Source organism: Oncorhynchus mykiss, unplaced genomic scaffold (genome assembly GCF_013265735.2).
Source record: "Oncorhynchus mykiss isolate Arlee unplaced genomic scaffold, USDA_OmykA_1.1 un_scaffold_239, whole genome shotgun sequence".
Lineage (NCBI taxonomy): Eukaryota > Metazoa > Chordata > Actinopteri > Salmoniformes > Salmonidae > Oncorhynchus > Oncorhynchus mykiss.
In genome coordinates, this window is record NW_023493703.1 from 202501 (window position 1) to 216157 (window position 13657).

Consider the following 13657-nt stretch of genomic DNA (forward strand, 5'->3'; position numbering starts at 1 on the left):
TCACCTACAGAGAGATGAACCTGGAGAAGAGTCCCCTAAGCTAGCTGGTCCTGGGGCTCTGTTCACAAGCAGACCCCACAGAGCCATCACCTACAGAGAGATGAACCTGGAGAAGAGTCATCACCTACAGAGAGATGAACCTGGAGAAGAGTCCCCTAAGCAAGCTGGTCCTGGGGCTCTGTTCACAAACACAAACACACCCTACAGAGAGATGAACCTGGAGAAGAGTCCCCTAAGCAAGCTGGTCCTGGGGCTCTGTTCACAAACACAAGCAGACCCCACAGAGCCATCACCTACAGAGAGATGAACCTGGAGAAGAGTCCCCTAAGCAAGCTGGTCCTGGGGCTCTGTTCACAAGCAGACCCCACAGAGCCATCACCTACAGAGAGATGAACCTGGAGAAGAGTCCCCTAAGCAAGCTGGTCCTGGGGCTCTGTTCACAAACACAAGCAGACCCCACAGAGCCCCAGGACAGCAGCACAATTAGACCCAACCAAATCATGAGAAAACAAAAAGATAATTACTTGACCCATTGGAAAGAATTAACAAAAAAAACAGAGCAAACTAGAATGCACACAGTGGCAGAATACCTGTCCACTGTGACTGACCCAAACTTAAGGAAAGCTTTGACTATGGACAGACTCAGTGAGCATAGCCTTGCTTTTTAGAAAGGCCGCCGTAGGCAGACATGGCTCTCAAGAGAAGACAGACTATGTGCTCACTGCCCACAACATGAGGTGGAAACTGAGCTGCACTTCCTAACCTCCTGCCCAATGTATGACCATATTAGAGACACATATTTCCCTCAGATTATACAGATCCACAAAGAATTCGAAAACAAATCCAATTTTGATAAACTCCCATATCTACTGGGTGAAATACCACCATCTGCCATCACAACAGCAAGATGTGTGACCTGTTGCCACAAGAAAAGGGCAACCAGTGAAGAACAAACACCATTGTAAATACAACCCATATTTATGTTTATTTATTTTCCCTTGTGTACTTTAACCATTTGTACATTGTTAAAACACTGTATATATATTTGACATTTGTAATGTCTTTATTGTTTTGAAACTTCTGTATGTGTAATGTTTACTGTTCATTTTTATTGTTTATTTCACTTTTGTATATTATCTACCTCACTTGCTTTGGCAATATTAACACGTTTCCCATGCCAATAAAGCCCCTTGAATTGAATTGAATGGAATTTAGAGAGAGAGAGAGAGAGAGGGACAGAGAGAGAGAGAGGGACAGGGAGAGAGAGTTAGAGAGAGAGAGAGAGAGAGAGGGAGAGAGAGAGATAATAACCAGCTGTGCTGCCCCTCTGTCCCTAATCAGTTTGACACTCTCCTGTCTAGTGGAGACATTTTAAAGCTAGCTAGTGGAGACAATTTAAAGCTAGCTAGTGGATACATTTTAAAGCTAGCTAGTGGAGACATTGTAAAGCTAGCTAGTGGATACATTTTAAAGATAGCTAGTGGAGACATTTTAAAGCTAGCTAGTGGAGACAATTTAAAGCTAGCTAGTGGAGACATTTTAAAGCTAGCTAGTGGATACATTTTAAAGCTAGCTAGTGGAGACATTTTAAAGCTAGCTAGTGGAGACATTTTAAAGCTAGCTAGTGGATACATTTTAAAGCTAGCTAGTGGAGACATTTTAAAGCTAGCTAGTGGATACATTTTAAAGCTAGCTAGTGGAGACATTTTAAAGCTAGCTAGTGGATACATTTTAAAGCTAGCTAGTGGATACATTTTAAAGCTAGCTAGTGGAGACATTTTAAAGCTAGCTAGTGGAGACATTTTAAAGCTAGCTAGTGGAGACATTGTAAAGCTAGCTAATGGATACATTTTAAAGATAGCTAGTGGAGACATTTTCAAGCTAGCTAGTGGAGACATTTTAAAGCTAGCTAGTTGAGACATTTTAAAGCTAGCTAGTGGATACATTTTAAAGATAGCTAGTGGAGACATTTTAAAGCTAGCTAGTGGAGACATTGTAAAGCTAGCTAGTGGTGACAATTTAAAGCTAGCTAGTGGAGACATTTTAAAGCTAGCTAGTGGAGACATTGTAAAGCTAGCTAGTGGATACATTTTAAAGATAGCTAGTGGTGACAATTTAAAGATAGCTAGTCGAGACATTTTAAAGCTAGCTAGTGGAGACATTTTAAAGCTAGCTAGTGGAGACATTTTAAAGCTAGCTAGTGGATACATTTTAAAGCTAGCTAGTGGAGACATTGTAAAGCTAGCTAGTTGAGACATTTTAAAGCTAGCTAGTGGTGACAATTTAAAGCCAGCTAGTGGAGACATTTTAAAGCTAGCTAGTGGAGACATTTTAAAGCTAGCTAGTGGAGATATTTTAAAGCTAGCTAGTTGAGACATTTTAAAGCTAGCTAGTGGATACATTTTAAAGCTAGCTAGTGCAGACATTTTAAAGCTAGCTAGTGGAGACATTGTAAAGCTAGCTAGTGGTGACAATTTAAAGCTAGCTAGTGGAGACATTTTAAAGCTAGCTAGTGGAGACATTGTAAAGCTAGCTAGTGGATACATTTTAAAGCTAGCTAGTGGAGACATTTTAAAGCTAGCTAGTGGAGACATTGTAAAGCTAGCTAGTGGAGACAATTTAAAGCTAGCTAGTGGATACATTTTAAAGCTAGCTAGTGGAGACAATTTAAAGCTAGCTAGTGGAGACATTTTAAAGCTAGCTAGTGGAGACAATTTAAAGCTGGCTAGTGGAGACATTTCATGCTGAGGAATGACTTTACATATCTCCATCTGCTACACATGCGTCTGGGCATGTGTGTGTACGTATGAGTGTGTATTTTATGTGAGTGTATTTTATGTGAGTGTATTTTATGTGTGTGTGTACCTGTCCGTTGTATTCAGTAACCAGCTCCAGTTGATGAACGGTGATGAAGGAGATGAGATCCTCTTTAGTCATCTGACTGGTTACCTTCAATACCTGTACAGGGGTAGACTACACACACAGGTTACCTTCAATACCTGTACAAGGGTAGGGTAGGGTAGGGTAGGGTAGACCAGACAAGACCAGACCAGACCAGACAGACAGACAGACAGACAGACAGACAGAGCGACAGACAGACAGACAGACAGACACGACCTCTGTCTCTGACTAACCTGTCGGACTAGCAGCACTGAGTCTTGTGTGATGTCATACTTCCTGAAGATGTCTTGGTTCCGGGTCACAGAGAAAGGGAGGTCAGGGAGGTCAACGGCGGCGGCGTAGAAAACCTCCACACGACCCCGCTCCACGTCCTAGACAAACACAAACACAGAGACGTTTCAAATACTGTCTAGAGGGAGGTAGGGACGCTCCACGTCCTAGACAAACACAAACACAGAGACGTTTCAAATACTGTCTGGAGGGAGGGAGGGACGCTCCACGTCCTAGACAAACACAAACACAGAGACGTTTCAAATACTGTCTGGAGGGAGGTAGGGACGCTCCACGTCCTAGACAAACACAAACACAGAGACGTTTCAAATACTGTCTGGAGGGAGGTAGGGACGCTCCACGTCCTAGACAAACACAAACACAGAGACGTTTCAAATACTGTCTAGAGGGAGGTAGGGACGCTCCACGTCCTAGACAAACACAAACACAGAGACGTTTCAAATACTGTCTGGAGGGAGGTAGGGACGCTCCACGTCCTAGACTAACACAAACACAGAGACGTTTCATATACTGTCTAGAGGGAGGTAGGGACGCTCCACATCCTAGACAAACACAAACAAAGAGACGTTTCAAATACTGTCTGGAGGGAGGTAGGGACGCTCCACGTCCTAGACTAACACAAACACAGAGACGTTTCATATACTGTCTAGAGGGAGGTAGGGACGCTCCACGTCCTAGACAAACACAGAGACGTTTCAAATACAGTCTGGAGGGAGGTAGGGACGCTCCACGTCCTAGACTAACACAGAGACGTTTCAAATACTGTCTGGAGGGAGGTAGGGACGCTCCACGTCCTAGACAAACACAAACACAGAGACGTTTCAAATACTGTCTGGAGGGAGGTAGGGACGCTCCACGTCCTAGACTAACACAGAGACGTTTCAAATACTGTCTAGAGGGAGGTAGGGACGCTCCACGTCCTAGACTAACACAGAGACGTTTCTAATACTGTCTGGAGGGAGGTAGGGACGCTCCACGTCCTAGACTAACACAGAGACGTTTCAAATACTGTCTGGAGGGAGGTAGGGACGCTCCACGTCCTAGACTAACACAGAGACGTTTCAAATACTGTCTAGAGGGAGGTAGGGACGCTCCACGTCCTAGACAAACAAAGAGACGTTTCTAATACTGTCTGGAGGGAGGGAGGGACGCTCCACGTCCTAGACAAACACAAACACAGAGACGTTTCAAATACTGTCTGGAGGGAGGTAGGGACGCTCCACGTCCTAGACTAACACAGAGACGTTTCTAATACTGTCTGGAGGGAGGTAGGGACGCTCCACGTCCTAGACTAACACAGAGACGTTTCAAATACTGTCTGGAGGGAGGTAGGGACGCTCCACGTCCTAGACAAACACAGAGACGTTTCTAATACTGTCTGGAGGGAGGTAGGGACGCTCCACGTCCTAGACAAACACAGAGACGTTTCAAATACTGTCTGGAGGGAGGTAGGGACGCTCCACGTCCTAGACTAACACAGAGACGTTTCAAATACTGTCTGGAGGGAGGTAGGGACGCTCCACGTCCTAGACTAACACAGAGACGTTTCAAATACTGTCTAGAGGGAGGTAGGGAAGCTCCACGTCCTAGAAAAACAAAGAGACGTTTCTAATACTGTCTGGAGGGAGGGAGGGACGCTCCACGTCCTAGACAAACACAAACACAGAGACGTTTCAAATACTGTCTGGAGGGAGGTAGGGACGCTCCACGTCCTAGACTAACACAAACAAAGAGACGTTTCAAATACTGTCTGGAGGGAGGTAGGGACGCTCCACGTCCTAGACTAACACAAACACAGAGACGTTTCATATACTGTCTAGAGGGAGGTAGGGACGCTCCACGTCCTAGACAAACACAGAGACGTTTCAAATACAGTCTGGAGGGAGGTAGGGACGCTCCACGTCCTAGACTAACACAGAGACGTTTCAAATACTGTCTGGAGGGAGGTAGGGACGCTCCACGTCCTAGACAAACACAAACACAGAGACGTTTCAAATACTGTCTGGAGGGAGGTAGGGACGCTCCACGTCCTAGACTAACACAGAGACGTTTCAAATACTGTCTAGAGGGAGGTAGGGACGCTCCACGTCCTAGACTAACACAGAGACGTTTCTAATACTGTCTGGAGGGAGGTAGGGACGCTCCACGTCCTAGACAAACACAGAGACGTTTCAAATACTGTCTGGAGGGAGGTAGGGACGCTCCACGTCCTAGACTAACACAGAGACGTTTCAAATACTGTCTAGAGGGAGGTAGGGACGCTCCACGTCCTAGACAAACAAAGAGACGTTTCTAATACTGTCTGGAGGGAGGGAGGGACGCTCCACGTCCTAGACAAACACAAACACAGAGACGTTTCAAATACTGTCTGGAGGGAGGTAGGGACGCTCCACGTCCTAGACTAACACAGAGACGTTTCTAATACTGTCTGGAGGGAGGTAGGGACGCTCCACGTCCTAGACTAACACAGAGACGTTTCAAATACTGTCTGGAGGGAGGTAGGGACGCTCCACGTCCTAGACAAACACAGAGACGTTTCTAATACTGTCTGGAGGGAGGTAGGGACGCTCCACGTCCTAGACAAACACAGAGACGTTTCAAATACTGTCTGGAGGGAGGTAGGGACGCTCCACGTCCTAGACTAACACAGAGACGTTTCAAATACTGTCTGGAGGGAGGTAGGGACGCTCCACGTCCTAGACTAACACAGAGACGTTTCAAATACTGTCTAGAGGGAGGTAGGGAAGCTCCACGTCCTAGAAAAACAAAGAGACGTTTCTAATACTGTCTGGAGGGAGGGAGGGACGCTCCACGTCCTAGACAAACACAAACACAGAGACGTTTCAAATACTGTCTGGAGGGAGGTAGGGACGCTCCACGTCCTAGACTAACACAGAGACGTCTCTAATACTGTCTGGAGGGAGGTAGGGACGCTCCACGTCCTAGACTAACACAGAGACGTTTCAAATACTGTCTGGAGGGAGGTAGGGACGCTCCACGTCCTAGACAAACACAGAGACGTTTCTAATACTGTCTGGAGGGAGGTAGGGACGCTCCACGTCCTAGACAAACACAGAGACGTTTCAAATACTGTCTGGAGGGAGGTAGGGACGCTCCACGTCCTAGACTAACACAGAGACGTTTCAAATACTGTCTGGAGGGAGGTAGGGACGCTCCATGTCCTAGACAAACACAGAGACGTTTCAAATACTGTCTGGAGGGAGGTAGGGACGCTCCACGTCCTAGACTAACACAGAGACGTTTCAAATACTGTCTGGAGGGAGGTAGGGACGCTCCACGTCCTAGACTAACACAGAGACAATTCTAATACTGTCTGGAGGGAGGTAGGGACGCTCCACGTCCTAGACTAACACAGAGACGTTTCAAATACTGCCTGGAGGGAGGTAGGGACGCTCCAAGTCCTAGACAAACACAAACACAGAGACGTTTCTAATACTGTCTGGAGGGAGGTAGGGACGCTCGACGTCCTAGACAAACACAGAGACGTTTCAGATACTGTCTGGAGGGAGGTAGGGACGCTCCACGTCCTAGACAAACACAGAGACGTTTCAAATACTGTCTGGAGGGAGGTAGGGACGCTCCACGTCCTAGACTAACACAGAGACGTTTCAAATACTGCCTGGAGGGAGGTAGGGACGCTCCACGTCCTAGACAAACACAGAGATGTTTCAAATACTGTCTGGAGGGAGGTAGGGACGCTCCACGTCCTAGACTAACACAGAGACGTTTCTAATACTGTCTGGAGGGAGGTAGGGACGCTCCACGTCCTAGACTAACACAGAGACGTTTCAAATACTGTCTGGAGGGAGGTAGGGACGCTCCACGTCCTAGACTAACACAGAGACGTTTCTAATACTGTCTGGAGGGAGGTAGGGACGCTCCACGTCCTAGACAAACACAAACACAGAGACGTTTCAAATACTGCCTGGAGGGAGGTAGGGACGCTCCACGTCCTAGACTAACACAGAGACGTTTCAAATACTGTCTGGAGGGAGGTAGGGACTCTCCACGTCCTAGACAAACACAGAGACGTTTCAAATACTGCCTGGAGGGAGGTAGGGACGCTCCACGTCCTAGACGAACACAAACACAGGGACGTTTCAAATACTGTCTGGAGGGAGGTAGGGACGCTCCACGTCCTAGACTAACACAGAGACGTTTCAAATACTGTCTGGAGGGAGGTAGGGACGCTCCACGTCCTAGACTAACACAGAGACGTTTCAAATACTGTCTGGAGGGAGGTAGGGACGCTCCACGTCCTAGACTAACACAGAGACGTTTCTAATACTGCCTGGAGGGAGGTAGGGACGCTCCACGTCCTAGACTAACACAGAGACGTTTCAAATACTGTCTGGAGGGAGGTAGGGACGCTCCACGTCCTAGACTAACACAAATACAGAGACGTTTCAAATACTGTCTGGAGGGAGGTAGGGACGCTCCACGTCCTAGACAAACACAGAGACATTTCTAATACTGTCTGGAGGGAGGTAGGGATGCTCCACGTCCTAGACAAAAACAGAGACGTTTCAAATACTGTCTGGAGGGAGGAAGGGACGCTCCACGTCCTAGACTAACACAGAGATGTTTCAAATACTGTCTGGAGGGAGGTAGGGACGCTCCACGTCCTAGACAAACACAGAGACGTTTCTAATACTGTCTGGAGGGAGGTAGGGACGCTCCACGTCCTAGACAAACACAGAGACGCTTCTAATATTGTCTGGAGGGAGGTAGGGACGCTCCACGTCCTAGACTAACACAGAGACGTTTCTAATACTGTCTGGAGGGAGGTAGGGACGCTCCACGTCCTAGACAAACACAGAGACGTTTCTAATACTGTCTGGAGGGAGGTAGGGACGCTCCACGTCCTAGACTAACACCGAGACGTTTCTAATACTGTCTGGAGGGAGGTAGGGACGCTCCACGTCCTAGACTAACACAGAGACGTTTCAAATACTGTCTGGAGGGAGGTAGGGACGCTCCACGTCCTAGACTAACACAGAGACGTTTCAAATACTGTCTGGAGGGAGGTAGGGACGCTCCACGTCCTAGACAAACACAAACACAGAGACGTTTCAAATACTGTCTGGAGGGAGGTAGGGACGCTCCACGTCCTAGACTAACACAGAGACGTTTCTAATACTGTCTGGAGGAAGGCAGGGACGCTCCACGTCCTAGACTAACACAGAGACGTTTCAAATACTGTCTGGAGGGAGGTAGGGACGCTCCACGTCCTAGACTAACACAGAGACGTTTCAAATACTGTCTAGAGGGAGGTAGGGACGCTCCACGTCCTAGACTAACACAGAGACGTTTCAAATACTGTCTGGAGGGAGGTAGGGACGCTCCACGTCCTAGACTAACACAAACACAGAGACGTTTCAAATACTGCCTGGAGGGAGGTAGGGACGCTCCACGTCCTAGACAAACACAAATACAGAGACGTTTCAAATACTGTCTGGAGGGAGGTAGGGACGCTCCACGTCCTAGACAAACACAGAGACATTTCTAATACTGTCTGGAGGGAGGTAGGGACGCTCCACGTCCTAGACAAACACAGAGACCTTTCAAATACTGTCTGGAGGGAGGAAGGGACGCTCCACGTCCTAGACTAACACAGAGACGTTTCAAATACTGTCTAGAGGGAGGTAGGGACGCTCCACGTCCTAGACAAACAAAGAGACGTTTCTAATACTGTCTGGAGGGAGGGAGGGACGCTCCACGTCCTAGACAAACACAAACACAGAGACGTTTCAAATACTGTCTGGAGGGAGGTAGGGACGCTCCACGTCCTAGACTAACACAGAGACGTTTCTAATACTGTCTGGAGGGAGGTAGGGACGCTCCACGTCCTAGACTAACACAGAGACGTTTCAAATACTGTCTGGAGGGAGGTAGGGACGCTCCACGTCCTAGACAAACACAGAGACGTTTCTAATACTGTCTGGAGGGAGGTAGGGACGCTCCACGTCCTAGACAAACACAGAGACGTTTCAAATACTGTCTGGAGGGAGGTAGGGACGCTCCACGTCCTAGACTAACACAGAGACGTTTCAAATACTGTCTGGAGGGAGGTAGGGACGCTCCACGTCCTAGACTAACACAGAGACGTTTCAAATACTGTCTAGAGGGAGGTAGGGAAGCTCCACGTCCTAGAAAAACTAAGAGACGTTTCTAATACTGTCTGGAGGGAGGGAGGGACGCTCCACGTCCTAGACAAACACAAACACAGAGACGTTTCAAATACTGTCTGGAGGGAGGTAGGGACGCTCCACGTCCTAGACTAACACAGAGACGTCTCTAATACTGTCTGGAGGGAGGTAGGGACGCTCCACGTCCTAGACTAACACAGAGACGTTTCAAATACTGTCTGGAGGGAGGTAGGGACGCTCCACGTCCTAGACAAACACAGAGACGTTTCTAATACTGTCTGGAGGGAGGTAGGGACGCTCCACGTCCTAGACAAACACAGAGACGTTTCAAATACTGTCTGGAGGGAGGTAGGGACGCTCCACGTCCTAGACTAACACAGAGACGTTTCAAATACTGTCTGGAGGGAGGTAGGGACGCTCCATGTCCTAGACAAACACAGAGACGTTTCAAATACTGTCTGGAGGGAGGTAGGGACGCTCCACGTCCTAGACTAACACAGAGACGTTTCAAATACTGTCTGGAGGGAGGTAGGGACGCTCCACGTCCTAGACTAACACAGAGACAATTCTAATACTGTCTGGAGGGAGGTAGGGACGCTCCACGTCCTAGACTAACACAGAGACGTTTCAAATACTGCCTGGAGGGAGGTAGGGACGCTCCAAGTCCTAGACAAACACAAACACAGAGACGTTTCTAATACTGTCTGGAGGGAGGTAGGGACGCTCGACGTCCTAGACAAACACAGAGACGTTTCAGATACTGTCTGGAGGGAGGTAGGGACGCTCCACGTCCTAGACAAACACAGAGACGTTTCAAATACTGTCTGGAGGGAGGTAGGGACGCTCCACGTCCTAGACTAACACAGAGACGTTTCAAATACTGCCTGGAGGGAGGTAGGGACGCTCCACGTCCTAGACAAACACAGAGATGTTTCAAATACTGTCTGGAGGGAGGTAGGGACGCTCCACGTCCTAGACTAACACAGAGACGTTTCTAATACTGTCTGGAGGGAGGTAGGGACGCTCCACGTCCTAGACTAACACAGAGACGTTTCAAATACTGTCTGGAGGGAGGTAGGGACGCTCCACGTCCTAGACTAACACAGAGACGTTTCTAATACTGTCTGGAGGGAGGTAGGGACGCTCCACGTCCTAGACAAACACAAACACAGAGACGTTTCAAATACTGCCTGGAGGGAGGTAGGGACGCTCCACGTCCTAGACTAACACAGAGACGTTTCAAATACTGTCTGGAGGGAGGTAGGGACTCTCCACGTCCTAGACAAACACAGAGACGTTTCAAATACTGCCTGGAGGGAGGTAGGGACGCTCCACGTCCTAGACGAACACAAACACAGGGACGTTTCAAATACTGTCTGGAGGGAGGTAGGGACGCTCCACGTCCTAGACTAACACAGAGACGTTTCAAATACTGTCTGGAGGGAGGTAGGGACGCTCCACGTCCTAGACTAACACAGAGACGTTTCAAATACTGTCTGGAGGGAGGTAGGGACGCTCCACGTCCTAGACTAACACAGAGACGTTTCTAATACTGCCTGGAGGGAGGTAGGGACGCTCCACGTCCTAGACTAACACAGAGACGTTTCAAATACTGTCTGGAGGGAGGTAGGGACGCTCCACGTCCTAGACTAACACAAATACAGAGACGTTTCAAATACTGTCTGGAGGGAGGTAGGGACGCTCCACGTCCTAGACAAACACAGAGACATTTCTAATACTGTCTGGAGGGAGGTAGGGATGCTCCACGTCCTAGACAAAAACAGAGACGTTTCAAATACTGTCTGGAGGGAGGAAGGGACGCTCCACGTCCTAGACTAACACAGAGATGTTTCAAATACTGTCTGGAGGGAGGTAGGGACGCTCCACGTCCTAGACAAACACAGAGACGTTTCTAATACTGTCTGGAGGGAGGTAGGGACGCTCCACGTCCTAGACAAACACAGAGACGCTTCTAATATTGTCTGGAGGGAGGTAGGGACGCTCCACGTCCTAGACTAACACAGAGACGTTTCTAATACTGTCTGGAGGGAGGTAGGGACGCTCCACGTCCTAGACAAACACAGAGACGTTTCTAATACTGTCTGGAGGGAGGTAGGGACGCTCCACGTCCTAGACTAACACCGAGACGTTTCTAATACTGTCTGGAGGGAGGTAGGGACGCTCCACGTCCTAGACTAACACAGAGACGTTTCAAATACTGTCTGGAGGGAGGTAGGGACGCTCCACGTCCTAGACTAACACAGAGACGTTTCAAATACTGTCTGGAGGGAGGTAGGGACGCTCCACGTCCTAGACAAACACAAACACAGAGACGTTTCAAATACTGTCTGGAGGGAGGTAGGGACGCTCCACGTCCTAGACTAACACAGAGACGTTTCTAATACTGTCTGGAGGAAGGCAGGGACGCTCCACGTCCTAGACTAACACAGAGACGTTTCAAATACTGTCTGGAGGGAGGTAGGGACGCTCCACGTCCTAGACTAACACAGAGACGTTTCAAATACTGTCTAGAGGGAGGTAGGGACGCTCCACGTCCTAGACTAACACAGAGACGTTTCAAATACTGTCTGGAGGGAGGTAGGGACGCTCCACGTCCTAGACTAACACAAACACAGAGACGTTTCAAATACTGCCTGGAGGGAGGTAGGGACGCTCCACGTCCTAGACAAACACAAATACAGAGACGTTTCAAATACTGTCTGGAGGGAGGTAGGGACGCTCCACGTCCTAGACAAACACAGAGACATTTCTAATACTGTCTGGAGGGAGGTAGGGACGCTCCACGTCCTAGACAAACACAGAGACCTTTCAAATACTGTCTGGAGGGAGGAAGGGACGCTCCACGTCCTAGACTAACACAGAGACGTTTCAAATACTGTCTGGAGGGAGGTAGGGACGCTCCACGTCCTAGACAAACACAAACACAGAGACGTTTCAAATACTGTCTGGAGGGAGGTAGGGACGCTCAACGTCCTAGACTAACACAGAGACGTTTCAAATACTGTCTGGAGGGAGGTAGGGACGCTCCACGTCCTAGACTAACACAGAGACGTTTCAAATACTGTCTGGAGGGAGGTAGGGACGCTCCACGTCCTAGACAAACACAGAGACGTTTCTAATACTGTCTGGAGGGAGGTAGGGACGCTTCACGTCCTAGACTAACACAGAGACGTTTCTAATACTGTCTGGAGGGAGGTAGGGACGCTCCACGTCCTAGACTAACACAGAGACGTTTCAAATACTGTCTGGAGGGAGGTAGGGACGCTCCACGTCCTAGACAAACACAAACACAGAGACGTTTCAAATACTGACTGGAGGGAGGTAGGGACGCTCCAGGTCCTAGACTAACACAGAGACGTTTCTAAAACTGTCTGGAGGGAGGTAGGGACGCTCCACGTCCTAGACTAACACAGAGACGTTTCAAATACTGTCTGGAGGGAGGTAGGGGCGCTCCACGTCCTAGACTAACACAAACACAGAGACGTTTCAAATACTGCCTGGAGGGAGGTAGGGACGCTCCACTTCCTAGACTAACACAGAGACGTTTCTAATACTGTCTGGAGGGAGGTAGGGACGCTCCACGTCCTAGACTAACACAGAGACGTTTCTAATACTGTCTGGAGGGAGGTAGGGACGATCCACGTCCTAGACAAACACAGAGACGTTTCTAATACTGTCTGGAGGCAGGTAGGGACGCTCCACGTCCTAGACTAACACCGAGACGTTTCTAATACTGTCTGGAGGGAGGTAGGGACGCTCCACGTCCTAGACTAACACAGAGACGTTTCAAATACTGTCTGGAGGGAGGTAGGGACGCTCCACGTCCTAGACTAACACAGAGAGGTTTCAAATACTGTCTGGAGGGAGGTAGGGACGCTCCACGTCCTAGACAAACACAAACACAGAGACGTTTCAAATACTGTCTGGAGGGAGGTAGGGACGCTCCACGTCCTAGACTAACACAGAGACGTTTCTAATACTGTCTGGAGGGAGGTAGGGACGCTCCACGTCCTAGACTAACACAGAGACGTTTCAAATACTGTCTGGAGGGAGGTAGGGACGCTCCACGTCCTAGACTAACACAGAGACGTTTCAAATACTGTCTAGAGGGAGGTAGGGACGCTCCACGTCCTAGACTAACACAGAGACGTTTCAAATACTGTCTGGAGGGAGGTAGGGACGCTCCACGTCCTAGACTAACACAAATACAGAGACGTTTCAAATACTGTCTGGAGGGAGGTAGGGACGCTCCACGTCCTAGACTAACACAGAGA

The 13657-nt window shown here is 48.8% G+C and overlaps 1 protein-coding gene across 1 annotated transcript in view; it reads right to left on the reverse strand.

Moving 5' to 3' along the window:
• Positions 1 to 13657, reverse strand: part of LOC118948703 (protein disulfide-isomerase-like) — a 106729-nt gene that overhangs the window by 19056 nt on the left and 74016 nt on the right. Inside the window, exons 4-5 of the mRNA XM_036973376.1 lie at positions 3135 to 3272; positions 2866 to 2973 (exon numbers count right to left, since the gene is read on the reverse strand). Of these exons, the coding sequence (XP_036829271.1) occupies positions 2866 to 2973; positions 3135 to 3272 (246 nt within the window). The remainder of the gene's footprint in view (positions 1 to 2865; positions 2974 to 3134; positions 3273 to 13657) is intronic.